General features: G+C 47.4%; 1 protein-coding gene across 2 annotated transcripts; it reads right to left on the bottom strand.

Moving 5' to 3' along the window:
* Positions 1-193: 193 nt before the first annotated feature.
* ppp4r1 (protein phosphatase 4, regulatory subunit 1) lies at positions 194-21,640 on the bottom strand. Of its 2 annotated transcripts, none has more exons than XM_036554458.1 (20): positions 21,560-21,640; positions 21,362-21,406; positions 19,979-20,114; positions 19,578-19,684; positions 15,705-15,847; positions 15,152-15,298; positions 14,554-14,661; positions 14,304-14,369; positions 13,823-13,981; positions 13,176-13,300; positions 11,269-11,975; positions 6,221-6,375; positions 5,998-6,093; positions 5,453-5,638; positions 4,531-4,692; positions 3,869-3,969; positions 2,866-2,986; positions 2,397-2,525; positions 1,470-1,611; positions 194-652 (listed from the first exon to the last, which is right to left on the bottom strand). In XM_036554458.1, the coding sequence occupies exons 1-20, from the start codon at positions 21,564-21,566 to the stop codon at positions 489-491; spliced, it is 3,006 nt and encodes a 1,001-aa protein (XP_036410351.1). In that variant the 5' UTR covers positions 21,567-21,640; the 3' UTR covers positions 194-488. The 2 variants fall into 2 exon arrangements, with proteins under 2 accessions (XP_036410351.1, XP_036410360.1); XM_036554467.1 differs by having other exon boundaries at positions 19,979-20,063.
* Positions 21,641-22,400: the final 760 nt, after the last annotated feature.

The raw sequence follows: 22,400 nt of genomic DNA, 5'->3' as shown, positions 1-22,400 counted from the left end.
ACCATCATCCTGCTATGTGGTTCGATAAAGCTCTGTGATACTGACTTCGGCTACGTCGAGTGAAGTGTCCGTTAAAAGAGACAGGAGAGAGACAGAGAGAGAGAGGAGAGAGAGAGTAAAAAGAGAGAGAGGAGAGAGAGAGTAAAAAGAGAGAGAGAGAGAGAGAGAGAGAGAGAGAGAGAGAGAGAGAGAGAGAGAGAGAGAGAGAGAGAGAGAGAGAGAGAGAGAGAGAGAGAGAGAGAGAGAAGAGGGAGGACCAATCTGAGACTCGATTTTCTCCCTTTGCTTTGACTGAATCGGCTCTGGACATTCAAGTATTTCTTTTTTTCTGGTTAAGGAAGACACTTTTAAGGCTTCTGTGGCAAATCAAAGCACGAAAGATATCTTTGTAGTAGTGAGTCTGGGAGGAGAAGCGCCACCCCCCTCCGTCCCGCAGACGCGCGCGCGCGTGTAGTGCCGGTGGCCGCGCGGTGCGGCGCTCCTGTGCTTCAGTACGTGGATGAGGCCGTGCTCATGGCGTCCTCGCTGATGCGCGTGCTGCCCGGGTGCACGCTGGCGAAGTACTTCACGTCCTTGTCCAGGTCCATCTGCAGGGCCACCAGCGTCTGCTCCAGCGCCTCCTGGTGCGAGTTCGCAGAATGCAGGAAGTATTCTGGCGGGACAGAGACCGGCACCGGACCAGCGGTAAGAACAGGACGACCAAAGAATTAAGATCAATACAAAAGTTAAATTAGCTGTCCATATGGAGGCTGAGATGTTAAAACAAAAAAAAATGGTAATGCTTTTGACCTGATTGTTTTTTTAAGTGTTGGCTGTACAAATAACCTGGCAATGTTCCGCACAGCCTCTTAACAGCTGCAACCATTTCAACTGGACAGATCATACAAATCCTAAATTTGAGTTAAAAAGATTTCACTCCACTGAAGTTGCATATTTAGGTACCTTAAACAACTTCTATATTGTCTCATACTTTGCTGACATTCAATGCTGAATGCTTGTGGAGGAAAGCAGCTCAGAAAATCGTTTAAATTGCACTCGTGGTCTTGGCCCTTTGTTCTGCTCAGGCGCTTAGTGTGTGGATGGTGGTGTCCTTGTCTGTGCGATGTTTAGTGTCCTTCTGTTGACTGCATTTTGTGTTGAATGAGCGGCTGTTCAATGTCAAAAAAAGTAAACATTAAATGCACTCACGTCTTTTATATCGCTCTGGGTAAGAGACAAGATGTAAACGTAAACTACAGCTAGCGCTCTATCATATTCCCTGCTGGGTTGAAGTCTCTTTTGTGTTTTGGTAATGTACTTTCTGCCAGTGTCAGTCCTTTCCAAAAACTGAGCCTGAGAGCAAGCAGCACAAAAGGTGGCATTATAGTAGCAGGGACGTGCAGCTAGGACACGTCACCGGGTTCGTCTGCGCGTGGGGACGATGGGGACGCCGCCCGGGCTGGTGACAGGTGGCTGAGCGCGCGGCTCACCTCTCTCCAGCAGGCTCTGGCGGATGGTCTTGGCCAGCAGGACCCGGACGTTGGGCACGGGGTCGGACGCCAGCTGCAGCAGCGGGGCCAGCAGGTGCTCGCAGAACTGCTCCAGCGACACGCAGTCGTCCTCGATCACCAGCTGCACACGGGACGGGACGGGACGGGACAGGGGAGGAGAGGGGAGGGGAGGGGAGGGGAGGGGAGGGGGGGTGTTTAGTGTTGGCGCCTGCTCCTTGCCTGGCTCCTCCTTGCGCTCCAGCGCCCGGGGTATTATTGCCCTCTCTGCACAAAGGGGATCCTGTTGTACGCAAACTCGCAGCGCTCACCGACGACATGGGGGCTTTTGCTCTCTGCGGAGCGGTGAAAGAGGGAGAGAGAGAGAGACGCTGCTCTTTCTTCCCACGGCAGTGGGCTGTGGGCCCCGTTCCAGTGGAGAATGGGATGGGCAGGGAGCCTGGGGAGAGGCCCCCCCCGCCCCCCCTTCAGAGGCTTTATGCTCAAGGCCAGTTATGCCAGCCAACTGCATGTCTGGCGCTGTGCAAATAATGAAGGCTTAGCGCTTAACAGTTGAAACTTTACTGCTCGCTACGGAAGGAACGTGCGTAGCGTGGGGCTTGGGGGGGGGGGATTTCCATATCCCCATGTTTAGAAAGACCGCAGGACGTCCCAAGCTTCCTGTACCAGTTCAATGTTCTAATTTATTAAATGAATAGTATGAAGTCATAAAATCAAGCAATAAAGCGAGTAATAACTAAGTAACTAAAACTAAGTAACTAAATCCCACGTGCATACTTCTAGAAATAAAACTGACTCAATTTTTCTACAAGGCATATAGAAAAAAAATACATTTCTGAATGAACACCAAAGCAGAACTACTTCCTTAACCCCGTTCCTTAATGTCAGCGGCCTCTTGCTACACTTTACCTGGCAAACGAAGGCGAAGGCCTGGCGCCCAGACCACTTTGGAGAGTGACAGAACTTGTCGACCAGCTCAGCCATGAAATCCGCCACCAGCGCCGGGTTTGAGGAGAGCTTCCGGATGATCTCGCTTACCTGCGTGACACACCGTGTTCCCAACCCAAACTGAGCGGCACAAGATATACTGCGCAGTTTCAACAGAGAGCTTGCAGAGGTATGCGGAAATAGCACCGAGGGGTCTGGGGTGTGAACACAGGCAGGACAACCCTGTTCCCCTAGAGTAAATAATTCATCTGAAAAACTTTAAATCACACTGTATAAACATTTTTTTTTTCCACAGAACTCCTAATAAATATCCCAGTTGTTCAATAAAAAAAGAGAACACATTTGGTTTAGCAATCAAGTATAACTAAGGTAAGGGTGTGCGATTTGTCCAGACTACAGGCTACTTTTGGAGCAGGATGTGTTGACGTACCAGCTTGTAGGAGATCCACCGAACAGAGGACACTCTGTCTGTGCACAAACTAAAGGCGAGAGGCCGCAGGTAGTCGTAGACGTCCTGACCGCTGTAGAGTTCCAGCAGCAGGACCAGCTGTCTGTTGGGGTCACAAACAAGGCTGCCTATGACACTGCATCCTCAACAACCTCTGTGCAACCAAACCAAGCTGCCTGTGGACGGACCTCATGTACGTCACATTGCCGCAGCTGGGCAACGAAACCAAACACTGACACGTCACCTACGCACACATGCCAAGCTGTATCCTTCTAGGGCCAAACAGCTGGAGCTGTAGGGAGTGGGCCTGGCTGGTACTTGAATGGGAAAATCCAGGCTGCTGCTGCTGCAAGTGGTGTAGGCAGGCCAGTAGAGGGCCCTTCTGTGGCTCATGTAAATTCAAAGCCCCAGTGCAACGATTAGAGAGAGCTGTGCGGTAGGGGGCACCGTCCTTCCAATGAGACAAGAAACCAGGGCTCCTAACGCACTCTGGTCATTGAAGATCCCACAACAATTATTCAAAAGGTAAGGGTGTTCACACAAGCAGTCCCCAGCTCAAACGTCCTACACAGCTCTCAGCACCTGCCCACATTTGACTGACTACACAATCCCCTGCATTCCCAACTGGGCCCAGGCCATCACAGTAAATGATAGATGCCTTCCCAGCTGGTCTTCCTACTTAAATACAAAAAAATCACATCTTTGGGCTACCACACCAAATGCTACAGTTGATATGTGACACAGTGACAGACTGCGCAAGTTGCTTGCCACACAAGCGCACACACACACACACAAAATGTATGCACTAGCGGAGAAAAGAAAACCACACAGTAAAATTATACGACCATAAGAACAGATGAGACATGTTCTAGCTCCCACTCATCACAGTGGACTGCGAGCTCTTCAAATGCTGAAGGTATACTGGCTCTTGCCATGGTGCTGTGAATCAGGCCGTGTGAAAAGGGGGTGTGCCTTCACAACTTACTCAGCCAGCTCTGATCTGAAGCGCCAGTTGCGGCTGTTGTCTGTGACCAGGAACTCCTGCAGCTGGTAAAGATATTTGCGACGGGTCTCCTGGTGCAAAAGCTGGGGGGGGGGGAGAGGTTAGAGAGGCTGAGTGACAACTTTTACTTTGTCCAGATTAGAACAGATTTAAGATGAAGTCAACAAATGACAACACTCCTGTACTTGACCAGAAACCTTTTTAATCTCATAATTTGTACGTGATCATTTGAACTTCTCAAAGCGTCTAGGGCTGTTTTCAGGAACATAACCAGTAGTTTACCTTAAATGATCTGCTTGGAGCTCTGGGTTTCCCAGAAATGGTCACTAAATATTTACAAACAACCGCTAGGTGTTATGCTGGATGTCCCAAGTGCAAAACAAGGACGCTGGACTTGGATCACTGATTTATAAACGCTAGCTGCTTCCAACCAAACTCTCATTTCAGCCTCAGAGAAAACAACCATCAGTGCCTTTAATGACAAATGAGACATTCAATAAAGAGTTTAGGACTACCAGGACCTTACTTCATCTTCTGTACTGAAGCCAATCCATGTAATGTAATATTATCACGCATTCATTTTTTGCTCTAAGCAGCATGTTCAAAGCTGGCTCTTCAGGGAGCAGGTCGGATAAGGGCCTCACCTTCAGGAAGTCGTAGAGGTGTTTGAGGACCCCTATCCGCACCTCGTCCAGGTCCTTGAGGAAGCTGTTGAAGATGGGCACCAGGTCGGCGGCGGTCAGCTGGTCCCCCAGGATGAGGGCGAGCTCGTGGATGGAGAAGGCCAGCGTCCTGCGGACCTTCCACTGTGGCGGGGGAGGGGAGGGGACCGTGAGTGTCACAGCACAGGCCGGAGCAGGCCGGGAGGTGGGGGTGGGGCAGGAGACGGGGGGGGGGGCACGTCACCACACACGAGGGGTTCCTGACGCAGGGCTGTGCACCTCCAGTCCTCATACTCATATGGGGCCGATCCCGACCCGCAGGGCATGCTGGGAACGAGGACGTGCCAGGGCTCCGTGACCCAGATCATCGGGCACTCCGAGCTTCTAGTCTCTGGAACAACACTAAGCTGCCCCCCACCCCCCACCCCCCGCACTCCTCACAGCCAAGTCCTCTGCATTGTTCCAGCAACCAGGGCCAGTCCGGGTTACGCAACCGGATGGAGAGAAACCGCGAGGCTGGGATTCGAGCTGAGGGCAGCCATGTTACCAAGGCCTTTGAGGACTGTGGCTGTAACCCCCCCCAGGAACTAGGGAACCACACCACGGGTTTGGAGGAATTAAGAAGGGAATAAAAAAAAAAAAAAAAAAAAACACTCAACTAGCAGTAAACGAATAAATAAATAAATAAATAACCTGCCACATTATTCCGTCTACGTCCGCTCTCTCTGAAAGCGCCCCGATACTTGAGAACGAGCTGGCGAGGAAACAGACAAAGTGAGAGCAAGTGCAGTGCAGGCCACACTGCACGCGACCGTGCGCAAGCCGGGGAACGCCGCCCTCACAAGCCGCTACTGTTCCCGCTGTGAGAGGCGAGTGCCAACAGAAGAGGGGAGGGGGGACACACCTGCATGTCCGAGGCCAGCGTCTCGTAGGTGTCCCGGAGGCAGTGCCAGTTCTGCCGGCCCAAGGTGAGGGCCACGCCCGGGAGGCTGTAGGCGCAGTGCTTGGCGATCTCCATGTCCACCGTCTGCGCTCGCGACGGGTCGGTCATGGACAGGTACTGGTCCAGCAGAGCCTGCGGGACCACGTCCTGCGGCACAGGGGGCGGGGAGAGGGGAATCAGACCGAAAAGCAGAGAGCGGCAGACCCCTCCATTCACACGCTAAGCCTTAATGAGGCCCGATTAAAGCTGAACTGCCTCGTTTGCTGGGCAAAGGACAAATCGTGACGTCAAGCTGAGGTGGAACCTCACTCCATGCGTCTGCCACAGACTGAGGTTCTTACATACATCTCCTGCAAAACGACTAAAATTAAGCTCTGACTGAGGAGCGGGCACTGGAGGTTTCTTAATTAAAATCAAGCCACAGCCAACTATAGAAATCATCTTCACAGCCCTTGAAGGATTCCTAAGGGTATTCTGGCAGCGGTGTGAAGGCTGTCTGCTCTCACCTGCTGCTTGGACTTCCTCTCCTCCTCAGGACTCAGGCTGCCGTAGCTCAGCTCAGAGTCCTCGCCAAGGCTCATCTGCAGGGCCGACTCCCCGCACTGGTACGCACACAGACACACACAGACAGAGAGAGAGAGAGAGAGATAAAGAGAGAGAGTGCTTATAGGGACACAGTTCCGGGTGCAGGCTCATACACCTCCATGAAGCACGGGGCAGCCCCCTCACCTCGATGTCCGCGGAGTCCACGATCAAAGGCACGTTGTTGACGGAGAAGGGGTTGTCCCGGGGCCCCTCTGCGTCCTGGGGCTCCTGGGAGCCGTCCTCCAGGTGGGAGTCCAGCACCGTCGCTCTGAGGGCCGCGGTCAGCACGTCCACTTGTGCTGCGCGGAGGGAAACCACTCGTCAGCCTGCATCTCTCAGTTCTAACAGAGGATGGCTGAGCACGGTGCCCAGTTTACAAAGTGCAAATAAGTGAGACTTCATGAGCCCTGCCTTCCGGGTTAGAAATACATGCACTTCCCTTTCCAGCAGAAAATGGACCACTAGCTTCGTTCAAAATGAACTGCTCCATATAGGAAACTAAGCCGTTCTGTGCTCAGCCTGCCATCTAGTACTACTGTGAGCTGCTTCAGTCAAGAGCGAAAAGTGGAAATCAGTGTTGCTGCAGTACAGCATTTCTCAACCTTTTAGAAACACCAGCAGCGCAACATGACCACAGCTTGCAACTTCCCTCTCACTGTCAAAACTAAACAATTTTCCACACTTCTCCCCTGTCCGTTTTATTAAAGGTCTGTGTAGTCAATTTGTGCCTCACAACAACCGCCTATTGTTTTGTTTTAAGCTGCAGCAGTTTTTACTTTTGTTGGGTTGAGTCACATTTCGAGCAAGAAGGAAAAGAGTGATTAACAGTGAGCGTTATTTAACAAAATTTACCCCCTTTGTCCTTTTATGTTTGTGGTTTTGGAAACAAAGTGAGACAAACAACTTTCCATTACCACTGCCGGCACCAATACTAATGAAGCATACTTCAACAGGCCCAGCTGTAAGTTGTGTAGAAACATACTCACTAAGCACTTTATCACTGGTGTGGTTATTCCTTAGTCCAGCCCTTTAAAAGTTGAGGTCCTTTGGTTTAAACATGTTCCATCTTTAAATTACTACCATTATTAATTTGATGACCTTTTTTTTTTATCAAATTTAGATAAAAATGTTACCTTTATCCTCTTACCACATACTGTGTGTACCTCATAACTCGAGTTGCTTTTATCCAAATCTTTTCAGAGATCTTTTTCTAGTATTGCATTAATAAATGCATTTATGAAATTTATGAAACTCAATTTGCTGTGATGATAGCTGAGATTGGTGTATTTGACTATTTTTTTTGACAATTTAATGATTTCAGTATTTGACCAAAGTCCAGCTTTTTAAAAATGCATAACACGTGTTTCCAATGCCTTTGCACTATCCTGTTAGTTTCTGAATTTAGTCTCCTCTAGGGGGCATTGCAGAGGCAGGCTGATTGTTGACAGAATTTGATCAGTTTGAGAGCCTCTTCAGCTTTTCCTGCTTTGCGATGTGGACTACAGGTAGACATTTACTCCGTCATAAAATTTGCCTATGCGAATACTATGATTAAGATCGCAATGTAATCTGACAGATGATGAAATCGGTATTAGGAACTACAGGTCAAAGGCAACCGCAAGCCTTTCAAGCTAGAGGGCTCTGGTTAAAAAGCAAATCTAGAGATCACTCTTGAGAAAAGTGGCAAATACTAGGTGAGTGACTGCTGATGACAGGTGCACAAAAACTTCTGGCATTCAAAACTAAAATGAACTCAAGACCAGTATTATTCACCACACTGGATAGGATAAAGAAACAAGTCACCACTAGTACATACATGTTCACAGTCTGGGCCTAATAAATGCAGCAAATGTGAAAAATTAATGCTGTGTATGGCAGGAAACACCACACGATACAGCAGTTTAAGTGCATCTGCAGACTACGGCCAAACTACATGTGAGCAGCGTGACCCGTGCAAGCGTGAGATCTAATCCAACAACTGTGCTTTGACACAGTTTTGACCACTAGGTATGACCTGAACATCACGTCTAGTCTGCGACAGCTTCAAAAGTTAGGTGTGAGACAGTCGTCTGGCAGCTATCGGCCACGGCCTCGGTCCTACAGCAACGTTTACACACGTATCTGCAGACCATGACCGATAAGGTGGCACATCTGAGCACGCTTTGCTGTCAAGAGTTACACAAGGAAGAAAAACAGGAAGAAAGGGGGGAAAAAAAACAGGACCAAAACAATGAGCGCTTAGCCATTCTGGCCTACTTCTGGCTCGGGGCAGTTTTAGGCTGGAGTAAAGGCTTGGCTCTATGACACTCACAATTAGGAAACACATTTGACGAATGTACGAAAGCGGTTTATAATGTTTTCATACATCAAAAAATAGCAACAGCCTCCTACTGAGCTCTGTTCTGGAAAATATCTCTTGCTTAGTCAGTATACATACACAGCATAAGAGATAACTGGCCAGAAAAAGTCTCCATATGGTTGAGGAAAAACCACAGGACACTAATAATGCAAATTAGAGGCAGAAAAAAACTGTATGGAACTGATATGATCTCTATAAAGAGTCTACCGGGTAACACTAGTGTGGGGGAAAAAAAAATCAAGGTGCTATTGTGCGAAACATAATACTAGGAAAAAAGGAATTTCCTACTTTACCAGTTCGTGAGTAATGAGATTGTTAAAAACACCAGAAAGGACACAGACAGCATTCAGGACAGCAAAAGCGATATACTTTGGGTAGTGTGCCCTTTTAAGATGGCTCACGAAAGCATGAGATTCTCTGGGCTTCCCACCTAACCCGTGAATATATGCAGTCTCGCATTTTTTTTTTTTTTTGTACACAGTTCAACGCAAGCCTGTGATTCCTGTTTTTTCTGTGAGTTCACAGCCCAGTCCACACATGGTAGCAACCTGCAGGCACGAGAGCAGCGGAATCAACAGCGCTCCTTCCGCAGTGGGGCTTTGACGGCCTCACAAACGACAGGCTCCTGTGAGCGCGGAGGCCTCCGCCAAAGAGCCCATGCTGTCGGGGGCTCGACATAAAGATCTACTGTTATCTAGTGAAGGATATATTAATCCCGCACAGTGCGCTCCTGTTTGGGGACAAGCGAGCAAACAAAGCCCTGAATGGGCCGCTTATGCACTCGGGATGATGGTGTCACATCGAGGAGGAGCGACTGGGAGGTGTGATCTGAGGGCGAGTTCTGAAGTGTCGTTCTTTGTTTTAAAGGGGACCCTTCATACACTCGAGAAGGAATATTCGCCTCTCCTCGGGGCGAGAGAGCGGCAGAGTTTACCCTCAACGATCCCGCCAGACGCTCGAGCCGCGGAGGCGTTTCGTAACACCGAAAAGCAGCTCCTTCTAAGGGAAGAGAGCCGCTCGGAGCCCGCGCGTCAAAAGGACAGTTGTGTAATTGCCCTCCAAAATTCTGCTGCAGACTAAATCGGCGCTTATGCCAAGTGGCTCTTTCGGCAATCGGTTAGGCTGCGCTGCATGGTCAAACAAACGCTGATCCGGATTTAAATGGGAAACTGGACTCAGACATGTTCAATGAAAGAAGCCTTGCCGATATGTGCGTGTCTGTGTTTCACCAACCTGTTTGTACAAGTTTGTTAATTTGTGCCCTTGAAGATGTTCGCAGTTGTTTAGTCGTTGTTTAGTCAGTTTAGTTGCATAATCTTCTAAGAACTGGCTATGGCGTTACACACACCACCCTGACAGCACAACTAGCCAAGACTGGTGATTCCTGGGGACTGATTAGCATTCTCTGAAGTACAAGACGTGCTGGGCACACAGGACCAAGTGTTCATTCATAAATCCACCCGGTCTGTACGGGGAGAACCAGATAAACTCTCTCCCTTTCATCCTGTCAATCCAGGATAAATAAACAGGTTTTCAGTCACACTGCGCTCTCAGCAAACATGTGTACCGAGATAAAAGGGATGTGGTGCGGTGCTGTAGGTCTTCCCTAATTTATCTTAATGATTGGTGTAATTGATATGTAAGATTACACACACACACACACACACACACACACACACACACACACACACACACACACAGGTACAATCAATCAAAACCACTTCCTGGTCAGTGCTGACAGAAGTTAATGATATCATTTCAAATATGAGCCAAGACAATGGATGTTAAATGCTGACATCTTGGTCTGTGCTTCTACTAGGACGTTTACTTTGCACAGAAGCTCAAATTGTCCACATTGCCAAGCCACCCTGTTCACTTATTGGCTCAGAGGTTAAAGGCCTCATACCCAAGGACACCCTAGATTATACACGCAGATTTGGAGAAAATGGATCTGGATTTGTTCAGAACTGCCACTGCAGGTTAGGCAGACTGTATGATGTCTGAACACATCGGCACCTGAATCTGTTTAAAGCTCACCTGAACATTAATCTGTATTAATCTGAGAGGCATACAACTTTTTAAAAATTAAACATGACAATACACCTTGTTTTTCATGTTTTTACCTGACCCAACATATCTCGACCTGCTTTAAGGAACTCTAACACATAAGTGTAGACAAATCTAAATCTATTAGTTTTCACTGGGTAATTAATTCATACCCAAATTATAATTTAGTTGGATTTTAAACCAACACATAGAGTTGTGTGCGCTGTGTAAACAGCTGTTTTGTGAGCTAGGGCATGCACTTAAACTCATCCTCTCCCTGCTGGTAAACCTGAGAAACCAAAATAAGTCCTTATCAAATCAGGCTAGACTAGCAATGGGTGCAATTACATTAACCACATCCTCATGATCCTTTGTCCTTCGGTTCTGCAAGCTCCTGGAGTTTACCGGCAGCCAAGCTTTTCCAGGATGACAGTGGGCTTAGCTTACACACAGACACTGAGTCACCTGACGTGTGGAAAAACATCTTGGACGAAATCCAAGAATGAAACCAAGCAAGGGTATGAAATACTGGACTGTGACTGACGGCATAAAGCAGGTAAAAGAATCTCAACAGTCACCTTCCAAACCCACATGCAAGCTGCCAGACTACAGAAGACCTATGGTCAAGGCAGGTGCAACTACTGCACTGAAAACGCAACCAATTAAAACCCACAAACCAAACCGCAAAGAAGTATCTAGATTACAGATACAACTGAATGCGGTGCCGCTTGCTTGTTATCCCACAATCGGCTCTCCTGCCGTGATAAGCTGGTAATAAGACGCCCACCTTTCACATCAGGGTCGTCGATGTGCGGCTCGAGGTTCTCGATCATCTCCTCCAGCTCCTTCCTGCCCAGGGTGGGGGCGGTGGCCTGGCCGGAGCCGCTGCCGGGGTCACCGCAGCCAGCCCTCTCCTGCAGCTCCAGGTCCAGGTCAATGCTGGGGATGGGAGTCCTCCAGTAATGGAAGGAATTGTACAGTTCCTGCTCGGGGATGGCGTCTCCCGGGGAGACCGGCTCTGACGGCGAGGGCGAAGGGGCGACCGGCTTCTCCTCCTCCGCCGGGCCCGTGTGCTTCTCTGTGGTGGCTGGGTCAGCTCCCCGCGGGGCGTCCCGGTCCCGCGCTCCGTCCTCGGGGTCCCGCAGTGGGGGGGCGGGGGCGGGGTCCGGGTCCGGCTCTGCCGGGCCCGGCGGGGGCGTGTCCTCCGCCTCCGCGTCGCAGGGCGCCTCCGGGGCGAGGTCGTCGGCGGCCTGCTCGCCGCCCCCCTCCACCGCCACATCCACGCTGCCTTCCTCGGTGCGGCGGAACTGCAGCGGCTCGGCGTCGCAGTGCAGGGGAGATTCCCGGGCGACGTCGTTCGGGTGCGGGGCGCCGGCCTCCCCTTCCTCCACGGTATGAGGGGGGCTCCCCGCCCTCCCGTCTGAGTCTCCCTCCGCAGCGAGGCCGGGCGACGGCTCCCTCACTGCTGCGTCTGCATTCGGCGGCGACTCGTTGCTACCGCAGGGAGAAAACAAAGCAATTCAATCTCTTTCTGAAAGCCTACCTAATACCTACGTCTTTTCATCTACTGCATATCAGTTCCCTGATCCTGCAGACTCAAGCCAGTAAGAGTGCTGTGCTCTGCTACCTCGGGTCGCCTCTATGTCCCAAAATACAACAGCAGCATCTCTCAGACCCAGCTCTTCTCGCTCCACGCTAGAAGAATGAGCTTCCTGCTGAGATTTGTGCAACAGACTCTCTGGGTGCCTTCCAGAGAAAGCTGAAAACTCATCTCTTCAAGCTGTATCTCTAGTCTACCTTCCTCTCTGTCCCCATTTTCTATGAAAAAAAGCACTCTACACTAGTTTAGCACTTAACTCTGTATCTTAATGACCTCCTGTAATACTTCTCGATAAATACTCTTAGCATAGTGATGCACTTATTTGGAAGTCACTCTGGGTAAGAGCGTCTGCTAAATTATGTAATGTAATGCTTTGTGAGATAACATGTAGTTGCCTGTACTAGCAGTGTGAACACCAGTGAGTATTCTACTGTGGTAAGTGTCCCTTTGGCCACCTGTCATTTTGATATTTGCTGAAGCGACTTCATGCCTTTTCCCAAGCACACACCAAATGTAAACAGCAGCGGACGCACTGGGTGTATTCACACATGACCCACTGTGACACACCCACACTGTCAGTCACACACCAGATGGCAACACTGTCAAGACTCGACTGACTTGACGAACCACAAACGCTTCACTTCTCCAAACTTCAAATTTGAGATCATAGCAGTGGCTCTTGAAAAATATAAAAAAAAACCTCTCACAAACATCACATACATTATTGACCTCATTAAGCTTAATTGAGCTTATTAATATTTGATTTTACTTTTGATTTCCAAACTTCAGGATAACTGACAAAAGTATCAAACAAGTGTTTCGTTTATGAATCTGTTAACATTACCGCTCACCACTCCAGTGCATGGAGAACAGATACTGTAATATTACCAATATGTACGTACTCTGGGGTTTGACAGAGTAGCACAGAATGTAATGCAGGATGACTGATAATACGTACACCTACTCTGTGGTCCGACAGTAATAACGCAGACTGTAGCGGCAGGTGACCGCTGAAGTGGACCCGTTTGTGGTTTGTGTAATGATGTTCGAGTAACGACGCGGAATGTAACAGCGATGAATAAAGAGAGGGGTACCTGTTCTGTGGGTGGGTACAGCTGCAGTCCCCCTCCTCCTCCTCCCTGAAGTACTGGCCCACAGTAGACGGACTGGCGAACGTAGAGATGAACTGGCCCAGGGACTGGAAGGCAGCTTGCCGCACCTGGGGGGGGCGAGGCAGGGCACACATGAACACAGGACTCTCCAGACCGTGTCCTAATACTACACACCCCAGTATAACAGCAAGCAAGGCCTAGTCTCATTCAGTCTCATTCTGCATGTGCTTCGCATTTAAATTTCAGCTGTCGGTAATTTTTCCCCCTCTTCACTCTCTCTTCACTAACAGAGCACTAGAAATTCAGCAATCACTGAAATGAACTGAAGTGTTAAGACACTAAATGCAACATTCGCTTAAATTTGTTATTCAAAGTAAAGGGCAAAGTGATGTGGTTGGACTGCATCAGGAACTAAATATTCAGAAAACACTTTTTTTTTTTTCTTTTCCTTTACACTTAGCAGTTCTAGGCGTAATAGTTCTACAGATAACCATTTCTATTTCTGTCTATGCCACAGAGTCTTCTATCACGCGTGAAGTACAGCAGCCCTTGCAGTGCCACTGATAAAGCGAAAGCCCGGAGCGGCGGCGGCGTGGGAGCGGGCAGCGCTCGGGGAGAGAGGGCCTCACCCATCGGGAAGGGTCGCTGATGAGGCTGATGAAGAGGGAGGAGAGCTTGGTCCTGCGCACTTCCTGAGAGGTGGCTGCGGAAACGGTCATGAAGCACTCGGCGCAGGCCTTCCGCACCCCCCACACATTGTCCGAGCAGAGCTGGAAAAAGCGGGGCAGCTGGGGAGGAAGAGGAGAGAGGGAGAGAAAAAAAACGCAGCCTCAGTCCGGAGCCCGCTTCCTTTCCACCCCCTTTCCCCACTTCCTCATGGGCTCACGGGGCCTGCCTTGCACTGCCCTCGCTGCATGGGGTACCTCTGTCAGCCACTGCCAACATGAAGTCACCGAATTTCCCTTACCCATTTCAGGGCTCACATTCCACTGGGAAGCAGGGCGTTTCCCCTGGCCGAGTCTTCCTTTAAGTTGTACTGCCACCCAACTATTACAGTATGTGTGTAAGCCCTGTCCGTCAATGAGAGGTCCTTTAGGCGCGTGTACGTACCAGCAGCTCCTCCGTCGCCTCCCCTCCGACCACGCTGCAGATGTCCCCGAAATTGGCTGCACAAACCTGTCAGAAGGCAGAAATTTATCAAAGCAGCTCTTGGAGATACTGCAGAACATTACAAAAGAGCGAATCTTAAAGGGACAGCATTTCTGTCCGTTAAGAGGAGGCGACACAGTCAAACGGCAGAAACGGCAACAGGAGAGCGGCTCGGGAGAAGTGTACGGGCGGGTGTCGCGAGCGCGCAGACCTTGCGCACGTGGAACATCCTGCAGTCGCAGCACATCTCGCAGAACCGCGGCAGGAACAGGCGCTCCGTGATGTCCTTCCCCACCATCGGAGCCATTTTACAGATTATCTGCAGTGTTACAGCAGAGGTGACACAGAGGTGTTTAAGAACAAGTGTGTGTTTCACGCGTAACGCATTCTGGTATGAAAATGAATAGCACATTCAGTCTTCCACTTTTAACTACGGCCTTCAGCCCCCACCAGCACCCTCACAAAACATTCCACGAGCTGGTGCCTCTGTGCCAACCCACCCAAAGCCTGTCTTTTTGTATGTAACGATATTCACATGACTAGAGGACTAACGCCCCCCCCTAAAAAAAAAAAAACTCATCCAGTGAAGGCTGGGTCATGTGACTCACTACATACAGGCAAAAAAATGCTTTGCCTGGTGTGAATACAGGTAAAAGTCACTGTGTCTGCAGTGCACGAAAGATTCCTTCCGCGGTGCTTTTTGTGGTTATGAGAAACCCGTGCGTCTTCGTGAGAAACGCTCAACGACAGCTTGAATGCAACAGATGGTGAAGCACACCTCGCAGCCTGTATATTGTGCTGAGCCTTACCGCCATGGCCTCCGTCTTGACATCGTCGTTGCTGTCGGGGGCTGTCAGGTCGACCAGGACGGGACAGACCTGCGTCTCGATGTCCCCCCTGTCGATGAGCTCCTGCTCCAACAGCACCAGGAGGGCTGCCTGGCTGGTCTTCCGGACCTGCGGCCACAAGGTTTGAAAATTCAGATCGGGCGGGGGGGAAGAGAGAGAGAGAGAGAGAGAGAGGGGGGGGGGGGGGGGGGGGGGGGGGGGGGGAGGGAGAGGCAAGAAAATGCCTCAGAGTATCATGCTCTCTCTCAGACATAAAGCCAGAATCTATTTCCGGCGCCAATTCTAAATTCCTAAACTCTACATTTTAAAATGCTGTATCTTAAAAGAATCCTACAGGGTTTTTCAACAGGATTAAAATGAAACTCATGTGCCACATCGTAGCTCACTTAACAGACAGAAGTGATTAACTGCGTGAGCATTTCTGTCACACTAGCGATATGAAAAATGCTTTCTTGATCTATCTGTGCGCGGAGCTACTGCTCCAGAAGGGAAGACGACATTGCTGCGCTCCTACCTGGTTGTTCTGGTCAGCGAGGTATCTCACGACTATTGGTAGTAAATACTTGGAGAATGCAAAAGGAATGGAAGGTCTGTTCTCTTGACAGAAAATGGCGATATGAGGGACTTGTTCCATTAACTCCGCTCGAACAGTAGGCTCTGAGGGATAAGGAAGGACAGGAATACGTCATGAGTAGTCTTTAGCTATGTGCACATAAAACAACAAAACAGCTAGTACTAAATGCAGGGCATCACTACAATAACCCAAAGAAACTTGTTTTAGGGTCATAATGACATGGGATTTACAGCTGTGCTTGCTTTATCAACATATAGACTTGAAGAGCTTCAAAGAATTTGACCTGCATATATTTTGGCAATAACTCGACATGTCTGCCATGATTGGTTCTTCAAGTGAATTTAAGACAGTGCACGATAAGCATCAAAGGTCGTAAGGGGGAAAAACCTCTGTCCTACACAGGATGGACTGAGGTGAGAAAAACCACAAGCGCTTAACGACAGACGACAACAGGCTACCCTGCGAGGTCAACCCCAAACCACAGTCACCCAGTTCACTGCTTCGCAGTGTGTAAACAGTGAGATCATCAGTAGCCACACTTTCTAACAGTTCTTCCTCAGACTTCAACAGACATGTCAAAAATGCAAAAGGTAAAGTGAGTAGGTCAGGGGGTTAAACTGGTTTGGTTTTGACAAATCAACCCTGTCAAACTGACCACGCACCTTAAACCCCCTAGGAAGAGCTAGGAGTTTTCATTAGCATCAAGAGGGGGAGAGGTTCAGATCAGTTCAGATCATCAAATCAGCAAAAAAGAGGAGGCTGCTTTGTTTAATCCAATGTTGAATACGGTTCTCCATATTAGAGAATGCGGATTCAAACTATGAGCGAATGTTTAACTAGCCTGCCTGACCGTAGAAGGTGAGGGAATTAGTCGAGAATGATGTGGAAGTCTTCCCAGCAGGAGTTTTAACACCCGCCTCTTCAAAGAAGAAAAAAAAAGAAGCTAATCCCAAGGTTCAAAAACAAATGGCAGATCAAGCCCTCATTTTAGAGGCTCCCCCTCTATACCAGCAGAAACAGGGAGGAACTGGTGAGTTTGCTATGCTCTTAAGAAGCACAGATTAAGGCATTTTTGATGCGCAAGAGAATGAAGACCTGCAAAAACATGTCGAGGGCCCTCCATCCAACTTAACAGCAAGGTTGACTCAAAGCCAGCGTCTCGGAGCAAGACCAAAGTTCTCAGGAACTGTGTGTGACACCGGTTCAACATTCCAATGTCATGTGTCTACACTGCAATCCTCTTTCAGACAGTTCTTTTTTAGACTGGACCACATGAAGAAAATAACAGAATGATATGCAAAAAGGCAAAAACAAGCAATTTTCTTTATGACATTGTGTGGAGGGGCTTATTAGTATTACTGGGGAGGATACTTTCCATGTGCAGTTAATGGGATGTTTGATGCAGAGATGAAAAGGCAGAGAGCAGATGAATGTGTCCAGTAATAATGATATGTGAACTGAAAATTAAATGTTAATTATGCCCTCTAAGGCCCAAATGATTTGATTACTGTTATACTATCAGACTTCTGCACTGCACTTAAGACTCCAACCCCAGCAAGCCGGCGGGTGCAAATTCAACAGGCGGCCAGCTCACCAGGACAAATGAGCATTTTACGACCATTCATGACAGACATATAACAGCATTAGTCACCTCGCTGTGCTAGACCGTTTATTTGCCTGCACACATTAACAGGATGAAAGGTCCATTCAGGTGAAGATGGCAGTGATTACAGCGCCCATTTGCAGTAAGGTCTGGAAATGGTTTCTAAATCACGAAGCACATCAAGGTGGAAGTGGCTGTACGTCAGGTTTCGACAATCAATTTACGAAATCTCCCCCGTGGTAGTGTAAGAGACATCCACCACAACGAAGGGAGATTTGGGGAAAGCGATATCCCTTCTCAGTGTGGTTTAAGGTCACACGCACAACACTCTGCAACATCAGTCACCAGGTAAGGTAAGGATACACTCACAAGTTTAAACTCCTAGAATTTTGCTGAGCTGTGCAAATGGTAGCAAACTCTCTGAACGATATTTAAATACACAACCAAACAACAAATACACTCGGGATAAGATTTCAGAGACAATATTAATGTTACGTATTAAGTTAAATCTGGGTTCACCACCGTTTGTCATCCTGCTGTGTATGATGTAATCTTGGGTTTGGTTTCAGTTTTTAATACAAATATAACTGTAGTGGTGCATGTCAAGTAAGCCAAGTAAACTAACTGACAGACAAACATGGCCATAACTCTGCTGCCAACAAACATCCCTCTCCACAAGACACAAAATTTTTGTTCTGTTATTTTGTGGAGTTGGGCACGTTCTCTCATTTTCTATTGCTTGAATATATGTGCCAGAAGTGCAAGACAGAATAACAGGTTTTTAGATCAGGTAAAAAGAAATCATTCAGGATTTCAGTAAGGCACACAGTTAAGTTCTCTCTGTCAGTGCAACAGGACTTAAGCTGTATGTTTAGCTGCCTCTGAAAGATATGGGGCTGCATCAAAAGAGAACCTGATTCAAGACAAATAAGAGTAACAGGAGAGTGTATGGTCAAACAAAACATAGTTACCACCTTGAACCACCCATAACAATGATGAGCCATACTCCTTCCTCAACTGGCACAATACCCCCGATATCAGATGTGCAGATGTGCAAATGTGCAAATTTGTGAGGGGACAGTAGTGGTCATATCCACTTTTGAAATGCAAAGTAGAGTCTGCAGTAGGATGTGGATTTTTGGACAGAGCTTAGAATGAATACTTCAGAAAGGTGGAAAGAGGTGAGCTGGCTTATTTCAAGGCTTCCATGCCACAAACAGGTGATTTTCATAGGACTTACAACAAAACACAGCGCTCGATTACAGTCGAGGGTGTCCCATACATCCCCACTGCAGAGTGACTTTTTCCCTTCAGTGTAACTGGATGGCTTGGCATGATTTTTGTCTTTTAGTCCGTCTTTTTTTTTCTGTTGGGGTAGGTCTTCATTCAGTAGCCTCACATCCCAACTGTACGACCTGCTCTAATGCCTAGTGAGCTCCGCAATGCAACAATCATGGCTACCCTGGTTTCCTAATTTAACAGTTGCTGGGCAACTGTGGTTTAGGATCCATGTAAATCTTACAATCCTCGTTTTTTTTTTTTTTGGTTCTGTCATGAAATGGCACCCACGTATAAGCAGCAAGTCATTCACGCTGCTTCACCAGTCAGGGCCCTACACAGGCAGCCTGCCAAGAGGGTGTACCACTTCACAGCAAAGAACCCGAGATAAGTCCGTACTCTGAACAAGGTTAAAACACAGCTTTTGTGATGAAACAGTCTTGAATATACCTGTCTACATCCCTAAGCAAAAATTTTAAAAAGTGCACGTCCGCACAAGCCCAAGCCATCCTGTTAACAGAGTTCATCCTTTCGTATCAGCAGAATTTGAGTGCACACAACCTTTCATGATGTAGTCCGCATTTAAAAAAAAAAAATTCCTCTGAATTTACCACGGAAACACCTCTGACATAACCCCCCTTGTTTGGAAGAAAGGTGCTCATTCAAAAAAAAAAAAAAGAAAAAAAGCAAGACTGAGATTAATCCAGATTAAGATGCAGAAACGTAGACTGAATCGACAAAGAGCATGCCAGGGACTGTGACATTATCAAACCGCTTTCTGCTGTTTTTGCTTCTTGTGTGAAGTGCTGCATTCGCAAGCTGAACGGGTACCCTTTCCTAAGTGCTGATGAATACCACTGGATCATTTCAGAGACAGAATTCAGACACGCTGAGCATTACATACACACTTCCCCAAGGTCAGGTTGGCTTACCCGAGTCGTCGGCCAGCCTGCCAACTCTCTCTAGGACAGCGATACAGTCCCTCTCATCCTCACTCACGGCCTTTAAAGTGTCCAGCAAGCTTCGAGCCACCATTTGCCTGAAATTCAAAACAATTTTTTCCCTTCATGTGCACAGGGAAATTGTGATTTGTCTGTAACTTCATCATCGCAGACCCGGTCAATGTTTAAAATATGATCAAATGTGCCACATTAATCTACGGAGGGTTCACTGTTCTTTATGAAAGGCAAGATAAGTACACATAATAACCGGAAACTAATTGCGCATTCATTACTTCTTGAACACATTCATGCATTTTCCATTATAATACGTTGCAACCATAATTACCTTAAAATGCGACAAAGAAATAGACAGTAGATGATGAATGTTATACCTGTTAAAAATATTTTCACTCGCGACGTATTTATCCAGTCTTCCCAGAGGCGTCAGCATCTCATCTTGCGATACAAAGTCCAAGGCTGAAGGTATAATAATGACGTCAGACTCTGAGTTGTAGTCATCCACACCAACTATTAGAAACATTGGAAATATAGTGCATCAGCGGAACCCATCACCCGGACAGATGCCTTGACTGAACAGCAAAGAAGACATTAGCAACTGCAAGATTTGTGCGTATCCGATCCCAACAAAACATTGCTTAGCAAGAAAACAAGAAATCGCCACACTGATGAAGCAACGGTGGACATTGCAACAGTTAGCCAATTTAACTTGAAGTGAAATGTTCCCTCATTAACAACAACTGAATAAAAGATACAGGAGCGAAATTAAAGGTTCTCGTGTGCAATAAAATGGGAAACTAAAACAATAAATAAAATAAGCACTTCAAGTTCATTTTAGCCTGCGTATAAGAGAAACTTTTAAAGTGAAACTTCAGCTAGCTCGCTACCTTGTCTGTTCACTGCCCAACGTGACAATTTGGTGCCTCGTTAACTGTGCAGCGTTAAAAGGCTAAATAACGGTTAGATAGCTATACACCATGTAAATGTAACACACTGAAAATCAAGTGATGAGAATGTGTCGCCAGTTAGGTAGAGCTCGTAAAAAGGAATTTGGTTTGGTCTGTTTGCTTCGACCTCGGTCGCAGTCACAAGGGTGGTAGCTGGCTGACTTATCTTCATTTGGTTTGGAGGCTAACTTAGCCAACCTCCAAATACACGCTGTGGTGTCTCGCAGCTTCGATTTCTGAAGGACCGGCTACCTCATCAATGTTTGCCATCTAACGTTATCTAACGAACTTGAAGCTGGCTTATTGGAATTTGTTGATAGCTGAACTGGCTGCCTAGTCAAATAACAACAGCAAAGCAGACACACAATAGCTAGCTAGCTTTCCACTTGCAATTTCTCAGTCACATTTTCTTTGACGTGAGCTGGCTAGCTAAGTAGCTACTAACACTGGCCATCAAGCTCACGTTACAGTTTTAGAAGAATGCTAAATAGGTAGTTCATTCGTTAGCAATCAAACTTGCAACTCTGTGTGAGACACATTCAGGCTCAGGTTACGTGATTCATCCTTCTGTTTTTCACAAAAATCCTAAACTGACACCTGAAAAGATGAAAATATATTGCTTCCGAAGCTGGAAAAGTTAGAGGACGGGTTTCCGGATGCCGTTTCCCTCTAGGCCCGCAGACCATCCGGGAGCTTCAAAATCGAAGGTATCATCATCACATAGCTTGCTAACTGGCTAGCTACTTGCAGCGAGAAAGTTGTGGTTGGCTTGCTTGCTAGCGTTCAGATAAAACATAGGAGCAAACTTACATCCGTCTATCTCCTCCTGTGAGTCTTCCTGAAGCAAAGATAAATCTGCAAATAAATACAAAAACCCGCAGTCAGTCGCTAGTTCGACAACGCCCAAATTAAGCAATCAGGGACTCACTTTAAACAGCTAAAAAAATTCAGATGAGAAAACAAGGTTGTAAAAGACGGATTGCCTCAACTAATGTAACCTGTACATACCCGCCATCTTGTCCTGGTCCTACATTTAAAGTGGTCTCTGTAGCTGAGGCAACAACTGGAGGGGGAAAGAGGAGAGCAGCTTAGCGCACGGGAGATGCGTTGGAAAGATTCAACGTTGCTGTGGAAATCACTGCGCCACCTAGTGGATGGTGCTGGAAATACAGTTCCAGCAAATCGCTGCTCTTCTGAAAACCAGATTAGACATTCCAGAGATGAAATCGACTGATCGTAATGACCGATAAGCATTGGGTTATAGAATATCTACTGGTATCACAGTTATCGATGTTTTAAATCAAACAATAGCACGTCTGTTGTTAATTTATGATACACTTTCATATTACGAAATTAAATTGTGCCACAATAATTTTTCGTTCATGAAAGTATCAGTAGGCTGGATCCGTGCTATAGGTTGATTACCACTGGGTTATCAGATGTGGCCATTGTCTGCTGGAAGATCATTCTGAACATTTCCAGCCTCAAAAGTAGGCCTATATTTTTACCAGAAACTTTGAATCATAGTGGGCTGTTTCCATAGTAACCTATTTTTACTTAGAGAAATAAAGTACATTACTGAAAGGTACAATAATAGTGTCGCACTCCAGTCTCAACCCTGATGGCAACACTTTTGTCACAGGTATGTATACAAGTATACTTGGAATTCTTCCGCACTGCTGTACAATGGCAGTAAGTTACATTACAACTGAGATTTGTTCTGTGATAACTAATAATGAAAACCTTCCTTTTAGTTTGTCATTATGCCACTTTTGCAATTATGCAACAGGCCAGAAGCTGACTATAAATCACTAAAGCAACAATACATCAACAAAAAATATGTCTTATG

The sequence above is a fragment of the Megalops cyprinoides genome, chromosome 2, assembly GCF_013368585.1.
Source record: "Megalops cyprinoides isolate fMegCyp1 chromosome 2, fMegCyp1.pri, whole genome shotgun sequence".
In the NCBI taxonomy this organism is placed as follows: Eukaryota; Metazoa; Chordata; class Actinopteri; order Elopiformes; family Megalopidae; genus Megalops; species Megalops cyprinoides.
The sequence above is the reverse complement of the archived record's forward strand: the minus strand, read 5'-3'. Positions and strand labels throughout refer to the sequence as shown.

What these genes read in the sequence shown, in the direction of transcription:
- ppp4r1 (XM_036554458.1), bottom strand. An exon ending in CAGGCTGGCCGACGACTCGG is followed by an intron (nt 15,848 to 19,577) that starts GTAAGCCAACCT and finishes CTTATCCCTCAG; the next exon opens with AGCCTACTGTTCGAGCGGAG. An exon ending in TCAGCGACCCTTCCCGATGG is followed by an intron (nt 13,301 to 13,822) that starts GTGAGGCCCTCT and finishes CGCCCCCCCCAG; the next exon opens with GTGCGGCAAGCTGCCTTCCA.